The sequence below is a fragment of the Amphibalanus amphitrite genome, unplaced genomic scaffold (assembly GCF_019059575.1).
Source record: "Amphibalanus amphitrite isolate SeventyFive unplaced genomic scaffold, NRLGWU_Aamphi_draft 001384F_arrow, whole genome shotgun sequence".
NCBI classification, from domain to species: domain Eukaryota; kingdom Metazoa; phylum Arthropoda; class Thecostraca; order Balanomorpha; family Balanidae; genus Amphibalanus; species Amphibalanus amphitrite.
The window spans coordinates 1-22,142 of NW_024882877.1; the positions used below are offsets into that span (position 1 = coordinate 1).

The 22,142-nt window shown below is 49.6% G+C and overlaps 1 protein-coding gene and 1 long non-coding RNA gene across 8 annotated transcripts; both read right to left on the reverse strand.

The window, feature by feature from the left end:
• Window positions 1-453: 453 nt before the first annotated feature.
• Window positions 454-12,515, reverse strand: LOC122372673. Its single transcript, XR_006254904.1, has 4 exons — window positions 12,404-12,515; window positions 9,386-9,451; window positions 1,192-1,340; window positions 454-481 (listed from the first exon to the last, which is right to left on the reverse strand). It is a non-coding gene; the product is annotated as an uncharacterized LOC122372673 (long non-coding RNA).
• Window positions 12,516-13,512: 997 nt separating this feature from the next.
• LOC122372668 (tetratricopeptide repeat protein 29-like) lies at window positions 13,513-22,134 on the reverse strand. 7 transcript variants are annotated; one of them, XM_043350178.1, is made up of 10 exons: window positions 22,093-22,134; window positions 19,071-19,390; window positions 18,430-18,683; window positions 17,705-17,866; window positions 17,180-17,388; window positions 16,349-16,537; window positions 15,847-16,056; window positions 15,337-15,514; window positions 14,849-14,972; window positions 13,513-14,464 (listed from the first exon to the last, which is right to left on the reverse strand). In XM_043350178.1, the coding sequence occupies exons 1-10, from the start codon at window positions 22,097-22,099 to the stop codon at window positions 14,207-14,209; spliced, it is 1,911 nt and encodes a 636-aa protein (XP_043206113.1). In that variant the 5' UTR covers window positions 22,100-22,134; the 3' UTR covers window positions 13,513-14,206. The 7 variants fall into 7 exon arrangements, with proteins under 7 accessions (XP_043206113.1, XP_043206112.1, XP_043206115.1 ...); XM_043350177.1 differs by having other exon boundaries at window positions 21,850-22,121; XM_043350180.1 differs by having other exon boundaries at window positions 19,071-19,387; window positions 21,709-22,116.
• Between the last annotated feature and the right edge of the window lie 8 nt (window positions 22,135-22,142).

Consider the following 22,142-nt stretch of genomic DNA (forward strand, 5'->3'; position numbering starts at 1 on the left):
CGGTGACAGCAAACAACGCTGCCTGGTACGGCGTTCTGTCACACACATCGCTATCTGAAATGCATGCTCAGTTAAAAAACATTCAATATTCTGCCCTGCTCACAATCACGAGATTTACCTAACCCAGAATACATTGTCCACAAGGGCAACAGTTCACCAGTTACCAATCAGGCCTCGCACAGCTTGAAAACTTCATCCATCCGCCAAACAGCACTCAACTATGTACACACAGAAGAGCAGCATATCGCAACTACAGCCGGCTACTCACCCTTCCGAGTGTGAAATAGTAGCGGAACGAGCCGGCGCGCACTATAGGGATCTCGACGAAGATGCTCTGTCGTCGATGATCTTGCTGTCCGACTTCCAGGGCATCGGCTACTTGTCGCGGCAAAACTCCTCGTCGGCTGACGCCGGGTGGTTGCTGTACACGGATACGATGCGCCCAAACAGCGACGGCCCAGGCGAAAGTGGAGTACAAAACCTGCGGCGAGCCAACAAAGACACAATTACAGTGATATGAGTGTGGCACAGCGACGTGGTGGCTGCTCTTGGTGGCCGCCTTCAGGACCCTCCAGAGCCGATAGGCTACACTACGATTGCAGCCGGAGAGACATCAATAACGACAAGCACAGTAAAATGACGGCATGGAGCGAGATCGAAGGGGAACAAGGTCAAAGAACGAGGACGAAACGAATGACGGTAATGTGAAGGTTAAGAATCGCGATATTTTTCCCTGAAGGATTAAGTTAGGGTAACATCGTGTTACTAAAAGACTTTCGAAAGGCGCTACGGCGCTTTGGCCCATGAGAGTAAGTGTTTGCGGACCGACAAAATACTCGACACACCATCAGATAATGCACTGAACCGGGTATCGAGTGGCAACATTACACCAGAACAACAAACTCAATCGGGCGCGACTGTAACGCAGCGCTGATGGCGGACGTGCCAATATGCCCGCCCGGTGTACGGTTACGACTCATTTCAAGAGCTGCACAATACAAAGGTCTTGTTTAACACGACCACGGCTCAACACGACAAGAAATGAGCGCACCGCCGCTAAAAACATACATGAAATGGTGCTAATGCAAACTATCATTACCCTACCATCCTGGTATTTTTAAGTCCTTAGCCAAGCTACCCATAGCTTCCACTGTGCGACGGATTTCGGTCCGACCGCCGGCGACCACCCACCTTTGGTCAGCCGGTAGAGGGTGGTGTCCTGGTGGTCGTTGTCGTGAAGTTTGAGCACGCGGACCTCGGGATCATCGCCGGAGCCATGGCACGCCATTCCCGGTAAAAACTGCGGGTAGCTGCACGAGAATTTGTAGCGGTCCAAAGCCCTGCGAAGTGCCGGAAGGGAGGGTCAGAGCGGGCTCAGGGAGGGAGGGTCGAAGACGGCCGCTCGCCCTGGAAGATGGAGGAGTCTCTCTTGACGGTATGAATGTCGACAGGTCCCCAAGGCCGGCACGTGTCAAATGCCATGACTTGCCCCTATTCGTCACGTCAAGTAAAGCATCACGTACCACGCAAAATGAGCGGATTTATCCAGTAGAATGAGAGGTGGGAACACCCAACCCCTGGATGGAATGAGAAGTGAAAAGGTTGTTAGCATCAGCGTCAGAGTGTGCTGTTGGTCGTCTTTGCTTATCGACACAGGAGTTGCGCACAAAGTTAGGTAGCTTAGTCATGTGAGAAACGCAAACAAACCTAGGCTGCGCGATATAGACAGAATGTGAAGTGTTGAGTCATTGAGAGTTGAGACAGGTTGTTATTGAGACATGTTCAACAACATTGCAATTCGGTTTAAGGAAGTAGAGAAGACTTAAATGCAAGAGATGGTCAGTGGGGTTCTCACCGAGACAAGTGTGACGTGACATCCAATCAAAACCCGCCCTTACATGCAGAAGCGATCATGCAGGCCAGCCATACGTTCCGACAAGACAGCGTGCAAAGGAAGGACAAGCGAGGTCGAAGCCCAAAGGCCTAACGGTCGCGTTCGGCGTCGCCGGCCGATTTTTTAACGTCTCCTTGACCTAACTTGGATGCTGCATCGTTAACACTAATAACATTAATAGATAACCATCAGTCTATATTATGGTTATAAAAAACACGTGTTGGAACTACGCGACTTGCGAAACCTGTCTATGGCAGGCAATACGCTCAACTTAACAAACTTAAGCAGGCAGTCTACCTTCCGCGTACCAGTCCAGTGCCAGGCCACCGAAGTGGTGCAGGCGATAAACAAATTACTGGACGGACATCAGCTCTGCAGCGCGTCGGCGAAACCGCGGTACCGCAATGGTGGCGAACCGAAATTATAATCGTAATGTAGCGAGACACAAAAAAGAGGTTTGTTAGTTACACAAGGTAGACAACGCGGTATATCACACCATATTAAAAAAAAATCTAAAGAAAAATAGCCACTGGAGCCAGCTAGGTCTCGCTGTGGCCATGCTATGGTCCACGCTACGTCGTTACTACAACCTCGAATGAAAGGGACACCTGTTACCAGAGAACCTCCCGCCGCATGCACATACAGCACCTCGGCATTGCGCAATGTTATTGGTTGCTGGGTGGCCGATCACAGTAAGTCATCACAGAAGGCCTGACGATGAACTGTTGGCCATTGTATGACCAATGACCATGGCACCCGTTACTGCGCGCGCAACGATAACTGCCTCCGTGTTCGCACCACATCCGGATTACCGGCTAACGAGCAATTAGCTGAAAGTAAGCCATTCTGGTAATGGTGACCGCCTTTGCACGAAACAAGGCCTTTATGTTGGTTGCAAAGGGGCTAAGAATACGATTATAAATGAGAGACGCGACACCAACGATACACGCGAGGCCTGTAGTGTAATCCAAGCTATTGTTGCTATTGATCAATCAATAACGATTGTCTGTTTCCTTCCTGTCGATTAAATATACCACCGTGAGCGAAACAGCGTGGCATTGTGCAGCGGGTTAAGGGTAAGTGAAGCATTGTTGACGCTAGTGTCTATCGGTAACGCATGGAGATGTGAAGCACAGTCCTTCAGCTAAACAGAATGAGTGACAGCCTGCTGACTGCCCCGTGAACCACCCAGTCACCGCGAGATGTCAGGGGAACAATGTCGCCGTTTTGCATCTCTCCGGCGGCATATCGGCCGTTTATTTGATCAGTCCCGACTCAGCGCGGCGCCTGTCGACCCGCGTGGGAGACCTATAACATACACACGCCCCCGACGACAGACGGCAGACGCTCGTTCAGCCCCCGACTTCCACCCCCCATCGTAACACCGGCGCTACCTGGCGATCCCAGACATCAAAGACGAGCACGTGTATCGGATGTAACACGAGAGTCAGCGGGCCACAGACATGGTTCCGGCACCAGTCCAGCGCCGGGTGACGGGCAGAACACAGGTGTTGGGACATGTCCACATCGGCAGTTGCTATCCACAACATCCGGCGCGATCCGGTCCGTGGCGAGTGACCATGAGTTCGTCGGTGGGGAGGCTGCAGGCTAACCCGTGCACTGAGCCGACGATTCAGTCAATGAGCTCACAACTGCCGCCACAATGGCGAGAGCTGATCGGGAGATGGTTCGGCCGATTGACCAGACGTGACCGTGACCGTGACCGAGAGCCGAGAGCCGGTCGGTCGAACACCGGACCAACAGTGCGCAGTGTGAATAGCAATGGCACGGGGAAGATCAGGGGTCACGGCTGCACCTGGGAGCTCAGGACAAACACGCAGGATTGACGCACCCCTCACAGTGAAGGACTCGACGTGGGCTGAATGGGGAGATAATGCTGACACGCAGTAACCGAAACTGAGCTGCGGTCGTTTGTTTATGGGACTCTTGGCGTTATCTTGTTCGCAACATACCTAATACGCTCCGAGCGAAGAAGCCACAAAATTGCGTCTGCAGAGGTGAGTACGAGCTAATCGGTAGTGGCACAATCGACTACGACTCAATGATCGGTTGATCGGTAGTGACACGAAATTGGTGTATTTCCGACCAGTTTTACTATCGGCTACGGCAAAACGGGAAGACGACATCGCTGGCCGCACATAAACAAACACCAGCGTCTGCAGGGACTATGGACACCAGCTTATCGGTCGGCGTGGGCGAACCAGATACATTCCAGACATACAGTCAGCGCCATCCTGTAAGAAATAAACGGTACAGCAATACCGACTAGCATGTGCTCAGTGCGTGCTGTATGAAACATGTCGGAGTTAAACTGCTGATTCTTGATTTTTGTATACGCTCAACTTGATTATGAACAGCACGCATGCACTGCATGAAAGCTAACAGCCCATTTTAACGCGAAAATTTTAGCTCACTTTGGGAATGATTTTTATGTTAGGTTCAGCAATATGAGCTCTTGTCGTCGACGATCTTTCTGCCATAACGCAATGTCTTTCCCACATGTCTATGTTAATTCAGATAGCATTGACTCGGAGAGGCGGCCGGTTAGCGTAGGAATTTGTTAACCCGCGCCCTGCTGGGGGTCCTGGATTTCCACGCCCTGCTGGGGGGGGGGGGTGTTTGAACACCCCCCTTGTAACTCGGCTCCTGGGCCACGTAGCGATACGCGGAAGGCGGCGTTCGAAAGAGCGTAAAAAATAATGACGAAATCACTTCGGTCAATTTTTTGGTCAGGTTAAAGGTCAGGTCACCAGAGGTCATTGAAGGCAAAATTTCGCCGATTTCCAGGTCGAATGTCGAAAATTTCCAAGAAGCCAACGCATAACTCGGGAACCAATAGAGCTACAGCGCCGCGGAAAAGCGCATTCGATAGCCCTATTAACGCCCTTTCTGAGTAATTCTCTCAGATTTGACCTAACGTCAACGGTTTTGCCTGCAGGGGGCAAAAACTGCAAAAATAGCCGATTTTTTCGAAAACAGTTTTTCTGCAATAACTTTTGACCCAAGCCTTGTACGAGCTTACTTTTACCGGCATCGTGTTCCTCTCGTCAAGACGCATCGAATGAACTATAACTTGACCTTGAAAGGTCAACTTGAAAATTTGACCTCAGGTCAAGGTCATGACCTGACCGGAAAGGGTCATGTTGCATATCAGTCGATCCGTATCGTCGAGCTGAACACATCTAAGGCGTTTTCATCGCTCTAGCATGCCTCTATCAAAAGTTATTTGCGAAAAACTGATAGATACCATTCGTGACCTAAGATGACCTCAGGGCATAAACAAGGGTCACGGACACCATTTTCAAGTTCAGTGTGTCTAAACCACTTGTAATTCGGTGTTTGGGAGTGTTTATAATGTCTTTCATCCAAAAGAGGCGCATTTCAATTTTCTCCCATTGAATGGGGAGGTCGCAAAATTGACCTGACCTTAGGTCATCGATATCAAAATTCTGAGATATACATTTTGTACATGCTATTGCTCTTAGCAATCGCTGAAAGTTTCAAAGCGATCGGTCACTCGGTGTAGCTATGACAGACATTGAAACTTTTTATGAGGTGAGGTCACTTCAAGTGACCTGGTGACCTGACCTTGAATGACCTTGGTCTGAAATTTTCACAACATGTGTAGAATTGATGTATGATAAGGTATACTAAAAACGGCGGCGCTCCGCGCCGCCGTTTTTGAGATATTCGCGAAAAACCACAAGGGGGGGTGTTCAAACACCCCCCCAGCAGGGCGCGGGTTAATTTAAGGACACCACGAAAGTGTAGGGAAACGACCTTCTTCCTACGAAAATGTGATTCAAGCGTGATGGTGTGATGGTGCACTTCGGTCATGTTTGTCAGAATCGACATCATCAAAACATGACAAAATGGCAATCCAAAACACAAAAACAGGATCGATGCCTAAACATAAAACATGAACTGCAACAGGTGCCAACCACCACACCAGCAGCGGGGCCGGACGTGACGAGACAGACGGACACCCGACCCCCTCCTACTCACGGGAACACATCCTTGGGCTCCTGTATGTCGGGCGGCGGGCACAGAATCACCTCAATCACCTCGTCGACGCGTTCGACCACCGTGTTGCGGCCCATGGCTGCAGCTCGGCCGTAGTCGCCGCGGCACTGGCCGGCGCTCACCGCCAACTGCAGACTGCCGAGCGGGCCGGGCCGGGCCCGTCGGGACCTTGAGGCGGTCATTTCGCCACCGTCGGGCCGCGCCTCCGCCGCCGAGCGGTTGTATACACACCGGCGACCAGTCAGCCGGCGGCCGCGCGCGATCGGCCGATATGCAGCGGGCGCGCTCCTTACCACCGACGCAGCGAGGACGCCCCCCCCCCCCCCCCCATCGGTGTGTGTATGGAAATGGGCACACAGCGCCGGTCTGCGCTGGGTCAACAGACGTCCGCAGCTTCTCACGGGGACAGGCTGACACAGCCGCGAGGCACAGCACACAGACAGGCCACCGGGCAGACAGACGTCAGGTCGGGTCGGGGTCGCCGCGGCGGTGGGCCGCCCTCGACCCAGATTGCGATAGTCCGCCGGCGGCAGTCGGCAGACCTGCCCCCCTCCCCCGGTGTGCTGACCACTGCAGCGCGCACCAACAGACGCCGTCACCAATGTCAGGCACAGACGCAGCCTTACGCAGGTGCGTGGTTAAAGCGGCCACATCGAGACAGGTTGGTATGCGAGCCGCGCGTGGTGACGTATGGGTTGGGCCTTCAGTGAGCGAGACGAAGCGACGTTAGAACAAACTACGAAACGGGGGATGGTCCCGTCGGTATGAACCTCACATACTACGGCGCCCCACGCATCGAGTTCAAGGTTTCCGATACGACGAGAATGGATAACAATGGGTGTTTTGCTTCTTGATAAACGGCATTTCCGAGAGTTACGAAAGACTGCTGTGCGTAATACAGGAACCAAAATAAGATTCAAAGAACAGCAATAAAACTTACTTCAAATATTTCTTCCACATCTATGTTGAATAATTGAAAAAGGATTGTTAAATATGTGTCTTGTTGTGAATCTTACGTCATCCTTAAACATCCACTAACAAAGTCCAAAAAACGTTTCTTAATTGCTATTTTTCCTAGCTAATTGATCGCCATAGCATATTGCGACAATAGTTTACCTTTTAGATCGGGACAATAAGTTACGCAATGCACGACTTTACTCAATCAATAATTAGATGGAATTGAGTTGCAGTTCATAATCTTCATCACCTGATCAATGGCCATGACTATTGACTACGATTATGCACGCATAAATCCACGCTAAAAATGTGCTGCATAAATGCCTAACGCAGATTTGCAAGACAAACATGAAATGGCACCCACAGTCGTCACGATTACGTCCGAAGATAAATTCAAAAAATTAAACGAAAAGTTAAATTGACGTCCGATGACCCAGGAACACCAGTCAACATGCGGCTAAAAGCCTCGAAATTCTATGTCTCGAGATGAGTTAAAAGATCTTTTTCGTGAAATTTTCACTCAGGTATAGACAATTGGAAAGGCCGAGAGGCATATGTAGACATTTTTTACGATAGGCGAAAAACCGGTAGGTCTGCCGAGTCTAACGGACCCGGTAACACCGCCAACAAAAGATGTTTACGTCGTCAGCGTCAAATGTTAGGGCAGAGGGCTTGTGCCACCGAATATAAACAATTACTGGCTCCTATCAGAAACTCAATATTAACAGCTCCGCAGAGATCGACTTATCAAATCGGGGCTTATCGTACTGCTATAATACAAACCGATATATTGCCGAAAGCCGCCAATCATTGCAAACTTGCAGACGTTAGCTACCGTGTACATAAGCAATGACCTAGCACACAGAAAACTAGTCTTAAAATTAAAACTTCATTATAAAGCTCCTTCATTATCAGAAGAGCTGGTAAGTAGCAACGTCCAAATATTCACAAGTTCATGGACAAAATCACCAGAGGACAAAACCCAAAGCGTTACCAAGAGAAACAAACGCCATACCTTGGAAGAAGCGATTATCACGCAAAGGTTAGTAAAGCCACCATCATTCATGTGCCACTGCTGAAAGCATGAACTCTCTCAAGGTTAGTATCGTAAGTAATCCAAAGATGTAGACCGTCACCAGTCCCTGAAAAAGCACCAGTAGGCACCACCCAGCTCCACTGTCATGCAAGGGTTAGTAGATCCAGCGAGTGCCACCACCACCATCCTGGAAGCACATGTCAAAGCGGCTGTCATGCACGGGTCAGTGGAAGCCCAGCCACCCGGCAATCGCCGAAGCCAAGCCACCGGCGTCGGCAACATCGTCGTCACTCACGTCATGCCTTCCTCTTCAGGCAGGTCCTCCCCCATGGCGGCGGCTGGCGCACGGCGGGCGCTCGCTCCTGGCTGAAACACGACCGTCACGTCACCTCTGCCGCTTCGGTCACCTCTGGTCCTCCACTCCGCCGCCGGAGGAGGAACGGACACGGTTATCTGCGACCACTGCCGGGACGGACGTGCGGTGTGCGCCCGGCGCCGATAGCGCGCCCACTGCGACAGCTCTCTGTACCGTCCAGACCCGTTCACTGGCCGTCACTGCTGACACAGGCCCGGCGAGCCGACACAGAAAAACAGCGGCCGTCACGGCGCGTGGCAACAGGCCGCCGGCGGTGGCGAGCTCGGCCCGTGTTTGGTTTCCATGGCGTGAGAGCGGGGCGTGCTCGGGCCGTGCCGGAGTCGTGCAAAGGAACGGCGGCGGACGCGCCCGAGCGCCCCGCCCGAGATACGACACCGGACGGAGGGAAACGCCGCACGGTCAGTCGGGAAACCGGACACCAATCGCGTGAACGACAGACTCGCGGTGCGGCGGAGGCGGAAGAGGAGGAGGATACACGACGACTTGGTAGCGCTGTGAACAATATCGGTCACCGACCTCTCATAGGTATCTTTTGTTTCATCGAATAATACCGATACATACCAAAAGGCATGAAATAGGGCTTAACATTTGAGGGTGACATAACTCAGTTGATAGATGTTTCAGCGGGCACCTCGGTCCATTAGGCACCGGCTGCAGTGCGTCTTCATAAACAGAACTGTTCACGCTGTTCAGCGGTATGCACGCTGCACGCTGTTACTACAAACAGAAACAGCCAGTCGCACCGCCAGTGTCCATCTCAGCCGCCCAGTTATCGGCCGGCCAGAGCACCAGCGAAGCGCGCTCAGATAGATCACTAACTGTCGCTCGCTGGTAAATTCCTTCACGTGCTCTCAGTCCGTCGGGAATGGGCTACGTCGAATTCATGGAAACATCGATAACAGCATGCAGCTAGCGGTACTCGTATTTCACACCGATAACGTGCGAGTCGCAAGTCATACACTAGATGCCAAAACTCATCGATGTTTAGCAATTATGAGCAAGTCAACAGAAAAAGTAACAAGATAATAGCGTGCAGATGATTGACCGAAATGATACGTTCAAAAACGTCGGTACTTACTGGTAAGTAGTTGATGCGTATAATTTGCTCCTGCGAGAATTTGGAGACCCGGAAGTTTATTGGGTCCTGTCAACAGTAAGGAACGAGTGTTAAAGGTAGGCCGAAGAATCACTTCACAGCAGTGATAAGATACGAGGGCACAAAGACCTCCCAGTCGATGCATCCCACCTCAAAACACCTCAGCTAACAGACAAACAAAGCGATTCCAGGTTGACATAGGACATAAGAAAACGATCCGGCCGTCGGAGGTAGATCGCGTCTTCGGTGTCCGAATTCGGGGTGGATAGCACACAGGTCTCGTAACTCACGCATCCACCAGCATTCACCCCGCTTCTGTACACAAGGTCAATCATTAGTCGCATGTCTACTGTCCCGCGACGAACTGAGCTGGCCATCGTGTCATTAAAGGGCACGATGCATGTCGTTTCGGGAGTCCATTTGGCTTCTGAATTTGAAACCGTCGGCGCCTCACATCCCTCTTTGACGGTCACTGCTGGCCCACGGACTGCGACCAGACGCATCACCCCACCGGAGGTCGAGTCACCCGTCATACTGCGGTCACGCATCACGGATAGTCCCGCAGAGTCCAGGGTCCCTCCAGCCCTCCCCTTCAACACGCAGTAAGATGGGCTCCAGATGGCCACGTGGCATAAAAGAGAAGACAGCCATGCAGTGAAAATATGGATAGGTATAATGCCCCTATCATGAACTTCTTGAGGCATACAAAACCTTCATTCATACCATTCAAAGTATTTTAACTTTTTTCTTCTCAAAGGTAAAAAAGACAATGACCTTAGTCTTACACATTTTCCCTTTCATGGAACTGGATGGATATGAGCACATAGTGACAATAGCTTTTAGATTGACAAAACGTCTTGGGCTGGGCTTGAATTTAGCATGAACTTCTAGTTCAATACATGCATCTGCAGGCAGAATCCAGCCTGTCAAGATAACCCTAAAGCAGCAGTGTATCATGCATTAGGTAATCAATAGGTATTCATGGGTTGATGGTTCCACCCCTCCTTGGGAACAGAAAAGTGATTTATGATTGCAGGAGCACACTTGTGGAACTATGTGATGTAACTATGGAAGTAAAGTCTAAAAAATTATGGATGTTATTCATACATTCTTGAGTACATTAAATTTAGGAACTGTGCAGCAAAAATATATTTCATTTCCACAAATGACAGAATTCAAATTTCCACTTAACCCGCGCCGGGCCGGGGGGGTGTTTGAACACCCCCCCTTGCGGTTTTTCGCAGATATCTCAAAAACGGCGGCGCGGAGCGCCGCCGTTTTTGGCACACCTGTTCGTGCATCTTTTCCGCACATGTTGTGAAAATTTCAGACCCAGGTCACCTTAGGTCAGGTCACCAGGTCACGCCAAGTGACCTCACCTCAGAAAAATAAGAATGCTCGTCATAGCTACACCGACTGAACGATTGCCTTGAAACTTTCAGCGATTGATTAGAGCAACACTATCTATAAAATGTATATCTCGGAATTTTGATATCGGTGACCTAAGGTCAGGTCAATTTTGCGGCCTCTCCATTATAAGTCAATGGGAGAAAATTGAAAAGCGTCTGTTTTGCACGAACGCTATTCTAGACACGCTCAAACATCGAGATGTGGGTAAAATAGACACACTGAACCATAAAATGGCAACTGTGACCCCTCGTTATGTCCCCGAGGTCATCTCAGGTCACGAACAGAATCTAACAGTTTTTCGATGATAACTTCTGATAGAGGCGTGCTAGAGCGCTGAAAACGCCTTAGATGTGTTCGGCTCGACGTTGCGGATCGACTGATATGCAACATGACCTTTTCCGGTCAGGTCATGACCTTGACCTGAGGTCAAATTTTCAAGTTGACCTTTCAAGGTCAAATTATAGTTCATTCGACGCGTCTCGACGAGAGGAACACGATGCTGGCAAAAGTAATGTCATAGCTCTTTTGAGTCAAAAGTTATTGCCTAAAAAACGTTTTTCGTAAAAACGGCTATTTTTGGAGTTTTTGCCCTCTGGAGGCTAAACCGTTGACCTGAGGTCAAATCTGAGAACATTACTCAGAAAGGTCTGTAAAAGGGCTATCGAATGCGCTTTTTTGCGGCGCTGTAGCTCTATCGGTTCCCGAGATAGCCGTTGGCAGTTTCCAAAATGTTGAAATAGTCAACATTTTACCTTTGGTGACCTCAAGTGACCTGACCTTTGACCTGACCCAAAAAATGACCGAAGTGTTTTCGTCCTTATTTTTGACGTTCTTTCGATTGCCGCTTACCGCGTGTCGCTACGTGGCCCAGGAGCCGAGTTAGAAGGGGGGGTGTTCAAACCCCCCCAGCGGCCCGGCGCGGAATCTCAGAGCACCGGCCCGGCGCGGGTTAAGGATGATTGGATTCATCTTTCAGCAGGAGTAACCATATCTAAATATTAATCTAAATGATGGAAAAGTAGCTAAATAAGATATGATAATTTCCTATCATGTATTTATGTGTGTCCTTTAGCAAATATTCATGAAACTGGGCCGCTTTAGAGTTACGACGGACAGCCAACACATCCACTTTTCATTTTCCTACAGCATGATGGATAAACAAGTTAACTTATTCTAATTACAATTTAACACAACAGCATAGATTTGGGGGTAAGATCTTAATTAAACCTGAACTTCTGAGGTCCTATAACAGGTCATAAGTAAAAGCCAAGACCTAATGTCATTGGGTATTGGCTTAACACCTGTTTGCCTCATTTAGCTATTTAAACATTATGCACATACACAAAGATGATGCCAAGAGCAATCGCAAGGGTAGCTGCATGAAAAATTAAATCATCTGTACTCACGTATCCATAAAAGCGAAGAAAATGGCCATAATGATAAGCCAGGCAGATTATCCAATGCTCTGTGGCGTGAAGGGAAATCAAAACAAACCAATTACGACCTCGCCCACGGGCATTCGACGGCTCTCACCCACACAGCTGCTTCGCGTTGATGCTAAAAATAGAGTAGAAAGTAAAAACAACCCACCTTTTCGGTCCTAAATGGTTAAAAAGAATGTAGTCTTCAACTCAAACTTGGGATTTATATGCAAAGTGAATAGCAGACGACAGGACAAATCGGGCGAATGCAGCGCGTTTTCAGGCCTTCGCAAGGTCACGAGAAGTCAAGACAGAGGCACCTCTCGGCAGAAAAAGTTACTAACTGGTGAAAAGATGACGCCCCAGTAGCTCCATGCTCCAGCCGGGTTCCAGTTCAGATGATTCAGCGATGACCGAGGGAAGGTCACTACGGTCATGCAAACGACCGTCCTGCACGAAGGTCGCTCTGTCTTTCCTGGCCTAAGCTTTTGCCAAATTGTCAGGGAACTCAGATTTGTTTTTCAATAGAAAAACACAATTCTAAAGAATAGTGTTTTAACTATTGACAACAAACCTTCGGTTACTCACGAACTAGTGGTTTCTGATTGAATACAGACGACTGTGTTGTTTCGAAATTAAAATAAAATTGACAGCAAGGCGCATGGTGTGGAGAACGACGATGTAATTTCGCTTTTGTTTTGTTTTGTTGGGTTAGGCCCTTTCGGTCCAATAAGACCATTTCAGAGCCGGGAGGATGATAGGATATAGGGGGAGACATTGGTCTGGGCAGGCACCCTAGTGAGTCGCCGGGGCTGAGCCCGTCCAGAGGACAGGCCACCCAGCCCCAAGGCACTCACTGCACCCGGCTACGGGGTGCGCTCCCTCGGGAGCAGCGGTGCCGCTCCAAGGGAGCAGCCCACATGAGATAAAGTTGCCTGTCCAGCCCAGAGGGAGGTTGCGGCGTGGAGGAGAAGGATTTCAGTATCCTGAGGATAGAAGCACGGAACGGTGATGCAATTTCGCGCAAGTTTGGTAGGCACTTTGATTTATCATTGGATCTTTGTTTCTAGTGTTACCTATCTTGCATATTGGACAACTGCAAGACAGATCGAGAATCGTCAATTAATCGGTAAATCAAATAATCGTCTTCCCATATTCATTGTATTTCTACCTGGCACCTGCCTGTGAATGTTTTCACTCTCCACTTCCTCAACAGGATGTCATCGCCGCAAGGTACCTAGAAATTCGGTTTTACCAGGCCTTGGTAAGTATCAGCGATGCTTCCTATGCCGTTTATTGCCTACATGTGGCCATGTCTTGTACACAGCCGTCGCCTTTTTGACGACAGCGACCACCCCCGTCCGTCATCGCTCCGCCCCGTGACAAGCAATAAACGGGAGCAGCAACAGTGAGCGACCTGCACTACGTGTCAGAAATTGGCAGTAAATCGAGGAATTCGGTAAAATGAAAAGGGGTAGTCATTCAGAAAAGGACGAGTTAACAATTGTTTACCTATATTGCAATGGCACTTTACAATAGAATGACCGGTGGATGTCTACCAAATCAAGGCCATCAAAAAGAAGACATGGAAAACAAGTGACGGCAGACAATTGAGCCGAACAGAGATTTATGTACGCGATTACCGATGATGCCAAGAATGTTCAGACAAAAGTTGCTGGAAAAAAAAAACATTGGCCACCCGAGCAGCCATAATTTGAGCTAGCAATAACAAATATGTGACGTCTCCTTCAAAGTCGCTGACAACACACCGCAGCCTCGTGACCAATCCGGCTAATAAACCTTATCGATAGCATCCTTTCCACACTTGATTCAAATCTGCAACAAACTAGCCATTAATTCAACAATCTCACTGTAACAGCCAACACACAGTCCAACAACGAACACCGTCGCGCGTCGTTCGTCTCCCAGTCTCTCCCTCCCCTCCCCGCTCTCCCCCACGCCCCACGTTCCACTACATCCACTTGTTCTGGGCGGCGGGCGCCTCCTCTGCCTGCACGCCCTGTCTGGCGGCCCTCCACAGCAGCAGGCTCTGCAGCTGCTCCGGCTCGGCGCGGTACACCAGGTCGCTGAAGTCCACCACCAGACGGCTGGCGCTGCTGATACCGACCATCGCGCTCGCCACGTAACTGTGGTCGTTGATGACGCTCTCGGCCAGTTCCACGTAGTTCCACGCCTGAGAGAACTGCCGGAACGCCTGGTCGTTCTTACCCTGGCGTGGACAGAGACGAGGGATGGTTAGATAACTGAGGGAGGACCAACGACATAGGCTCATAAGTCCGGAACACTTCAAACGAGAATGGCTGCGAATTTAAGCCGTACAATATTATCAATGCATCACTACAAACTACTGATGTTTCCGCAACTGAACAATCACGAACGAATAGCGACCATAACTCATGGAATTCTGACTCGAGTTTCCCTTCCCGTCAGACCCCACAGCACTCATTTCTCCCAAACAAAGCTCTTGCTATCATGACAGCACAATCTATTGATTTCTCATTTCGTCAGCGAGAGGCACCGTGGGCGCGGGATGCCTGCGGTTAATAGCCATGATTACGGGTTAGAGGACTGACTGGTTAATAGGTGCCCTCACCATGGAGAGGTAGATGTGTCCCAGCTCCGAGCTGGCCCGTATAATCTCCTCGTCCAGGTGCTGTCCGCGCGCTATGTGCTCACTGCGCTTCAGATTGTCCACCGCCAAAGGGAGCTTACCCATCCTGGGGTCAGACAGAGTATAAACGAACAGTAAGTGAGAGCGATAGCTTGCTGTGCTTCGGGAGAGCAAAACAATCAAGAGTTCTTCCACTAGAACGGCTAATGCTGTACTAAACCGGAAACGTCGCTGATAATGTATACAAAAAAAAAATCCAGAAATACTAAGTAAATCATTTTTCAGCCAGCAACACGGAAACGCGGATGGTCTTCTGTTCAGACAAGCAGGGTTGCAATCCCAAAACCTAGTAACTAACTGCCTCAAAAGTCCGTAGAATTCCTGCGTTTCGGCAAGTCACATTTCATGATATCACAATGCGGTCTTAACATCTTATCTCAGCCACCATCCCCTGCCGGCCCCTTACTCACGCGGCGTGACACTTTGCGATCTTGAAGCAGCCCGTGCAGACTCCCTTGAAGTTGAGCAGTTTGTCCGAGAGCCGCAGGTAGGCCTCGTAGCGGCGCAGCGCGTTCTGCCAGTTGCCCATCTTCTCCTGGATCTCTCCCAGGTTGTACTGAGCCATCGCCTCGGCCTGCATGTTCTGGGCTGTCGGACGGGAATAAGAAATAAAATGACGAGGCGACGGGATTTGAGTATTACGACAAGGATAAGATGTCGGTGCTAGTTGATGACTCAAACGGGTCTGATATAGCAGCTGCAGCTGAGTGGTTTAGTATATCGATTCATTTATCGACAACTAAGAACAATATCACGAAATTAGCCTGAATACATCTGATTAAAGGTATATAAAGTAATGAGTGCGAAAACGCATTTTATGGGGTTTCAAATCAACGAATATTCAGCGATATAGTGTCATCCGAACCACTTCTAACCAGCCATACCACCCTATCTCGGTCCCGTCTCCCGCCGGCACTGACCCTGGTTGGCCATGACGGACGCTCTGAGGTAGAGTTTGAAGGCCTTCTCGAGGTCCTCCTTCTCGGCGGCCACCGCCTGGCTGAGGTAGACGTCCTGCAGCAGCAGGCACGAGTAGCGGTAGTAGCTGTAGTTGTCCATTGTCTCCCACACCTGTTTGTAGGAGAGCCGGCGGAACTTCTCCAGGTGCGTCAGCGCAGCGCTGATGTTGTCTGCAGGAGCGCAGATGCGGGATGTTAGGAAGACGATACGTGTCGGGTCTAAGGCGATTGACGGAAAAGATACACCGCCTACTGAATTCCGATCATCAGCTATATCGGGGATACAACGGAAAGTAGTTGAAGCTGGACGTCGTTCACAAAAAACACACAATGGAAAACACGACAGCTTACAAAACAACACCCCGACACGTGTGTGGTTGAAGAAAAACTATCCAGCAACAAAACTGTCAACCCTTACTGTCCATTAATTTCCAGGGAAGATGAGTCATAGAGACGCACTTACCTTCGAAGAACCACATGATTCCCACGTTGCAGTGAGCCTCGCTCTCCCGCATTTTGCCATCGTCCTCGATTTTCTTGCCGAACTCGAGGCACTTGTCGAAGAAGTGGTTAGCCAGCCACAGGTCAGGAGGGTCCTTCAGAAAGAAGAAAGCGAGATCGTTGGCCGATCCGTAGGCGGACATGTAGTCGTCTGAAAGCGTACAATGTTCACTTCACGTACAATTATCAACAAAAACGGGAGGAAACTAACAGTCTTACGACATCGTGGGGCATCCGGCATGAGATACAAAACAATGTTTCAAGTTGGTTGCAAGATAAAAAGCGCAAAATTTAGGACAAAAATGGCACACAAGCACACCAAGTCACACCTGAGTACAGTTGAGGGAATGATTGAACGCAGGAAATAATGCATGAATGAATGATTGAACCCAGGAAATGATGCATGAATGAATGAATGAATGAATGGATGAATGAATGAATGAATGAATGAATGAATGAATGAATGAATGAATGAATGAATGCTGATGAATGTGTGAATGAATAAATTAATGTCGATGAGAGTGGGAATGAATGAATGAATCAATAAACGAATGAATCAATGAATGAATGAATCAATGAATGAAAGAATCAATGAAAGAGCGAGTAAATAAATGAATGAATGAATGAATGAATAAATGAATGAAGAGACAAAGGAATGAATTTCCGCCTTAAAAAAAACAATATTCATGATGGGCATTGGGCAATTTCAACGCTGGTCAAAGGCCACGCAACTCTCTAAAACCCTAGAAACCACGCCTAAGCGAAACATCCCCATCCCGTCCTGCGGTCGCACGTCGTCGGACAGACTCCTCCACGTCGACCAGGCACTGTTTGAGTTTCTGCAGCTTGTGCGGCGTCTCCTCGATCAGCGGTGCCGGCGCCTTGGCGGCCGCCTTCTGCGCCGAGTCGCGCCGCAAAATGTGGTACATCTCCGTGTGCGCGTGGTGGCAGCCGCGCTCCAGCACGTCGATACAAAAGTTGTGCTTCAGCTGACTACGGTGGCTGGAGGTCGGCAGCGGGCAGAGGCGGCGGTGGTGGTGGCAGGGGAGAGGAAGAGATGGGTTAGGAGAGGGGCATGATGAGGCGGTCAAGGAAGAGGTAGAATTGAATGAGGTGGAAAAGAGTGAACAAAAGGATTTTTGTGCGATATGGTTAGTGAGTGACATCACAGGTCCTGGGAATCGTTTCATTTTGCGAATATCACATCAGAAAATCACAAGCTGGCCGTACCTTACATCATCATTCCCAAACCTGTGACTAACCATCTCCCCCACACAGTCCGAGACGTCCCTCCCCCCTCCTCCCTCTATCCTCTTACCAGTGGGCGCTGGCGCGGGCCAGCATCGGCAGCTGGCACCGCTCGCGCAGGATGCGGTCCTCCAGCTCCTGTTCTGCCGGCATGCGGTGCTTCTTGGTGGAGAACATGCGCTCCATCTCGCGCTGGTTCTCCGCCAGCTTCTCCGGCTCCCGACGCTGAGAGCTGGTGGGACAGGGGAAAAGTGAGGTAGATCAGCCGCAGGATTATCATCGGACGGGTGATGAGCATTATTGGCGCTGTAGAACAGAGCGAGTAGAGAAACCGGGCCAAGCCGCTTTGGCGTTCGCAATCACAAATGGACACGTCCAGCGTTCGATTTAACTTATGCCGAGTACCAACAAGATTCCGATCACGAGGCAGAGGTTAGGTCAGGATCTAAGCAATAAGCTACGCTTGACACACCGGATCGGAGCATTGGCGATCTGTCCGATTCAAACACACCGGAATCTCACAGAAAGGGGTCCTGGACGCTGATCGTTGACCCAATCACGCGGATACTGAGCGAGAGCCCGATCCGAATATAATCCCATCTCAAATCTCCGTTCTAATCGTGACGTAGTGGTTATCTTTCACTCATCACCACACACTACTTCAACTGGCTTCCCTTTCCCGGGAACAGGCCCACCTAATGACGCTCTCGTCTTCGCCCTCACCTACTACACTCTCCCCAGGTGCACTAGGGCCCAGTATCCCTCTCCCCTCTCGTCCCGCCGCGCTCCGCCGACCTGGTGATGCGCTGCGGCCGGTCGTCGGCCGCCGAGTGGCGACTGCGGAACACGGGCGGCAGGAAGGAGCGCACCACGCGCCGTTGGCTGCTGATGAAGAGCCGCGGGTCGCGCTGCCGCAGGTACTGGCTGATGACGCTGCGCTGCTCACAGGCGCCCGGACGCGCGTCCGAGCGCTCGCTCAGGATCGAGGCGCGCGGCTGGGTGAGGTAGAGCAGCCGCTCACGCAGCTCTTGGCGGCGCTTGTCAGCCAACTACCGATGGACAGGAGTGTCAGTGACGAGTAACAAGCATTGATACTGACACATGCTGAGGCATGAGTGGACCAGAACAGGACCAGAGGCCAGTTTTACCAACAGAAATATCGACAGCTGTGGTTATTTCTCGCATAAATAGTTTAACTTGTGGGAGATGTAAGACCTAAAAGTGGCCACGGCAGATGATTTTCGAAGGCAAGCTTGGCCTCTGGTATAGCCACTGCCAAGTATTTCCTAGAAGCCCTGGTCAGATCTATTGACACATACTGGTTGGATAGGGAATGTCACAGCTCAAACATCCTTGATTCTGATGAATGAAAAACATGAAGAAACATGGATCAACAAAGTAACAATGAAAACAACACACAAAAATAGGCAACTCACCCCATATGGGTCATCAGCTGTGTCCTCCCCCTCCTGTTTTTCCTCAACTGCAGTGCTCTCTTTCTTCCCAATGGCAGCAGACTGCATGGAAGGTGTCTGAATGCTGACACGGTGGGTGCCGGGCTCCTTCTCAGTAGAAGGGTCTTTCATGCTAGAGCTGGTGGGCTCCTTTGTGGCTGACGGTGCTGGTGCCGGGGCACCAGGTTGGGCTGCAGAGGTGGCAGGCTCAGGGCCCACCTTGCCAGTGGCATTTGTTGAGGGTGTGACTGTGACCGCTGGTACCATGGCTGCAGACCGGGAACTCATTGCTTCTGTGACTGCTGCACACACAAAAGTAGCAGGTGAGTGGGACCCCTCCAAATTAATAACCCAGCCAGCAATTTTGCTCCGGGCCCAAGCAGGCGCAAGTGCGGATTGCCCGAGATTTTTAGTCAGGCTAAAGTCGGCTAGGGCTTGGGCTAAAGTTGGCGTATGACACAGAAACGCCGACTAAAGCCCATGCTCTGCCGGAGGTATGCCCGCTCTGCGAGCTCCGGGCAGCCGTAATTTAGCCCTAGTTGAGCGACGATTGGCGTTAGCCCGATTTAAGCCCGAGCAGTGAATCCATTTATATAATGGAAATTACTCTGGGCCCGAGCGGGCTGAACTCCGGCAAGCCCACTCTGTGTGCCCTGTCTATCCCGACTTAAGCCATAGAAGTGAATGGGGTTTATACATTGCAAACTGCTGTGGCTTTGCTCGGGTTCGGCTCGAGTGACGGCTCCTGTTTTCTCAAGTCTCGACTTGACTTCATCTTGCTTTTGCTTCACACTGGATCAAGTAGCAAGGAGCAGCCAATGCACTTTCAGAAGGTTGTGTGGTTTTAATGCATATTTAAAATTGCTACGCCCTACGGTCACTCATATGCTCTGTTAACCGGTCATCGAGCATTGCGAAAGGAAAGTAGTGGTTGAGTTTGATTGAATGTTTATTTCAAACGACTACAGACACGTCAAATGGAACACAAATACATGAAACAGTGGACTGCAAACTGCAGCAATTATATGGCATGAGTCATGAAAAAGCGCCATCAAAACTAAAAATCAATCACAAGACCCGCTAGCCTTCCTCCCCGTTCGGCGTTCATAATTCTTGGTTGAACACTTAACTGAAAGCATAAAGTAAGGACAGCAAGTAATCGCTCATAAGACATAAAGCAATTAGCAAACAATCGTTTATAAAGAACTTCACTCTGGCGAATGGGAGCTTTGGAGGCGTCTGGCTCCTCCACACACACACACATCTGCAGTAGGTGGTCGGCCAGCTTTCGGCGCAGTTTCCGTATATGTAGGCATACCTACTTAATTATAAGCAGGCAGTTTCCGCTAAACCACTTGGCGAGGGCGACAGCGGCGTCCACCCGGTCCTGGTTTGTATAACTATTCCATTTTTTGGAACAATTTGCTCGAATGGTACGTACCTGAAAAAGAGATCAATTGATTTAATTTACATTGCATGTTTGCTTGAAAAATAACTTATTGTTGCATTAATACTGTAACAGCACTTCTCATTGATCCGTATAAAATGTTCATTCGAATTTTTCAACGCGGACAGAGAATGAGCGTACTCGGTGATAAATAGATAAATATTTGTGTTTTGTATTTCATTTTCCTGGTTCAGAAGTGCTGTTATTTCACAAAGATATGCATAAAGGCAGTAGGCACGGAATGCGGCTTTTCTGAGCGAGGGTATAAGTCGCCAGGCTGAACAGCTATTCAGCTTCATGTTTGATGGCGTGAAACTCAGTCAAAATAATGACGTTTACATACGATCAAGCGCACCATTCAATACAATTACCTACCGTAAAACTCCATGCCAGTCCACTTGATAAGAGCAATGAGCACTATCCCTTCTTCGCGCTGTCACACGCGCCCAAACATCAACCACCAAATGCCCAAACACCGGTGTGTCGTTTCGTCACACAGCGCGCAGACTGTCACAAACGCTGCACATGATTGGCGCAGAACTGCGCATGCGCGAACAGCCAAACAAGTATGGCTTAACTCCGGCTTTACTCCAGTTAGCCGAAGGACACAGCCAGCTTGATCAGCCCGCGCTCCGCCCAAGTTAAGCCTGTTTTGGATGCATGGGCAGATGTCGGGCTGAGCTACTGCTATCCGCACGTGGGCATAGCTGCGGCATGCCCAAGCTCAGCCCTAGTAAAAAATACATTGGTTTTGATCAAAGTGGGCAAACCCAAGCTAAGCCCAAGCTGCCCGACGTTTGCCACAGTTCAGCCCAAGTGAATTGCTGGCTGGGAAAGGGAATGCAGCAGATGATAAAGAGAGGCAGAGCAAGATCAAGATAGGGAGATAGCAGGAGAAAGAAAGGGTGATAGAACTACCACTGTACCTACTAAGCCTTAGCTGTACTCAAAGTATAGTGAAATATGATATTGTAACATTAAATTTGAAACTGATTCAACACTACTTTTACATTGACATTGCTTTCAAGCAACTTGAATTGCTGATGATGGCAAGACCCGGTGTCTATAGTACGGCAGATGTGGCATGAGCGGGAATAGGCTGTGAGAGCCGGTATCGGTAACCCAACCTGGACTAGATGTCTCACATTTCACAATATAATATGAACTTTTTACCTATAGCAATTAAAGGTGAGGTAACTGAATGCTGTTGGGGCGGACGTCTCACATTTCAAATATAATCTCAACTTTTAATTACAATTACCATCACACGCAAGAAAACTGAGTGCTGTACGAAAATTGCCGAAATCTTGTTACCTTAAATTCGAAACTGATTCAGCATTACCAGACCTTCACTTTGCTCGCACGCAACATCGACATCCGAAAACGAGAGTGAGAGCCCTGGGAGAAACGTCTCTGACTCTCTCAAGTCTCAATATACAGTATTTTCATAAAATTATATGCAAGATAATTGAAGCTGTGCCGGAATAGTATGTCTTGGCATCCACAGCACCTATATAAAAACTTAATGCTATGCATATATGCCACATATGACCCGACCCGTCATAATTCACTGCGATCACTGCTTTGTTGACAGTTTTTGCGTACGG

Excerpts from the sequence above, each read along its gene's own strand:
- LOC122372668 (XM_043350178.1), bottom strand. Across the intron at positions 17,867-18,429 it reads CGGCCGCAGCGCATCACCAG|CTCTCAGCGTCGGGAGCCGG; the intron begins GTCGGCGGAGCG and ends CTGTCCCACCAG. Across the intron at positions 16,057-16,348 it reads AATCATGTGGTTCTTCGAAG|ACAACATCAGCGCTGCGCTG; the intron begins GTAAGTGCGTCT and ends GCGCTCCTGCAG.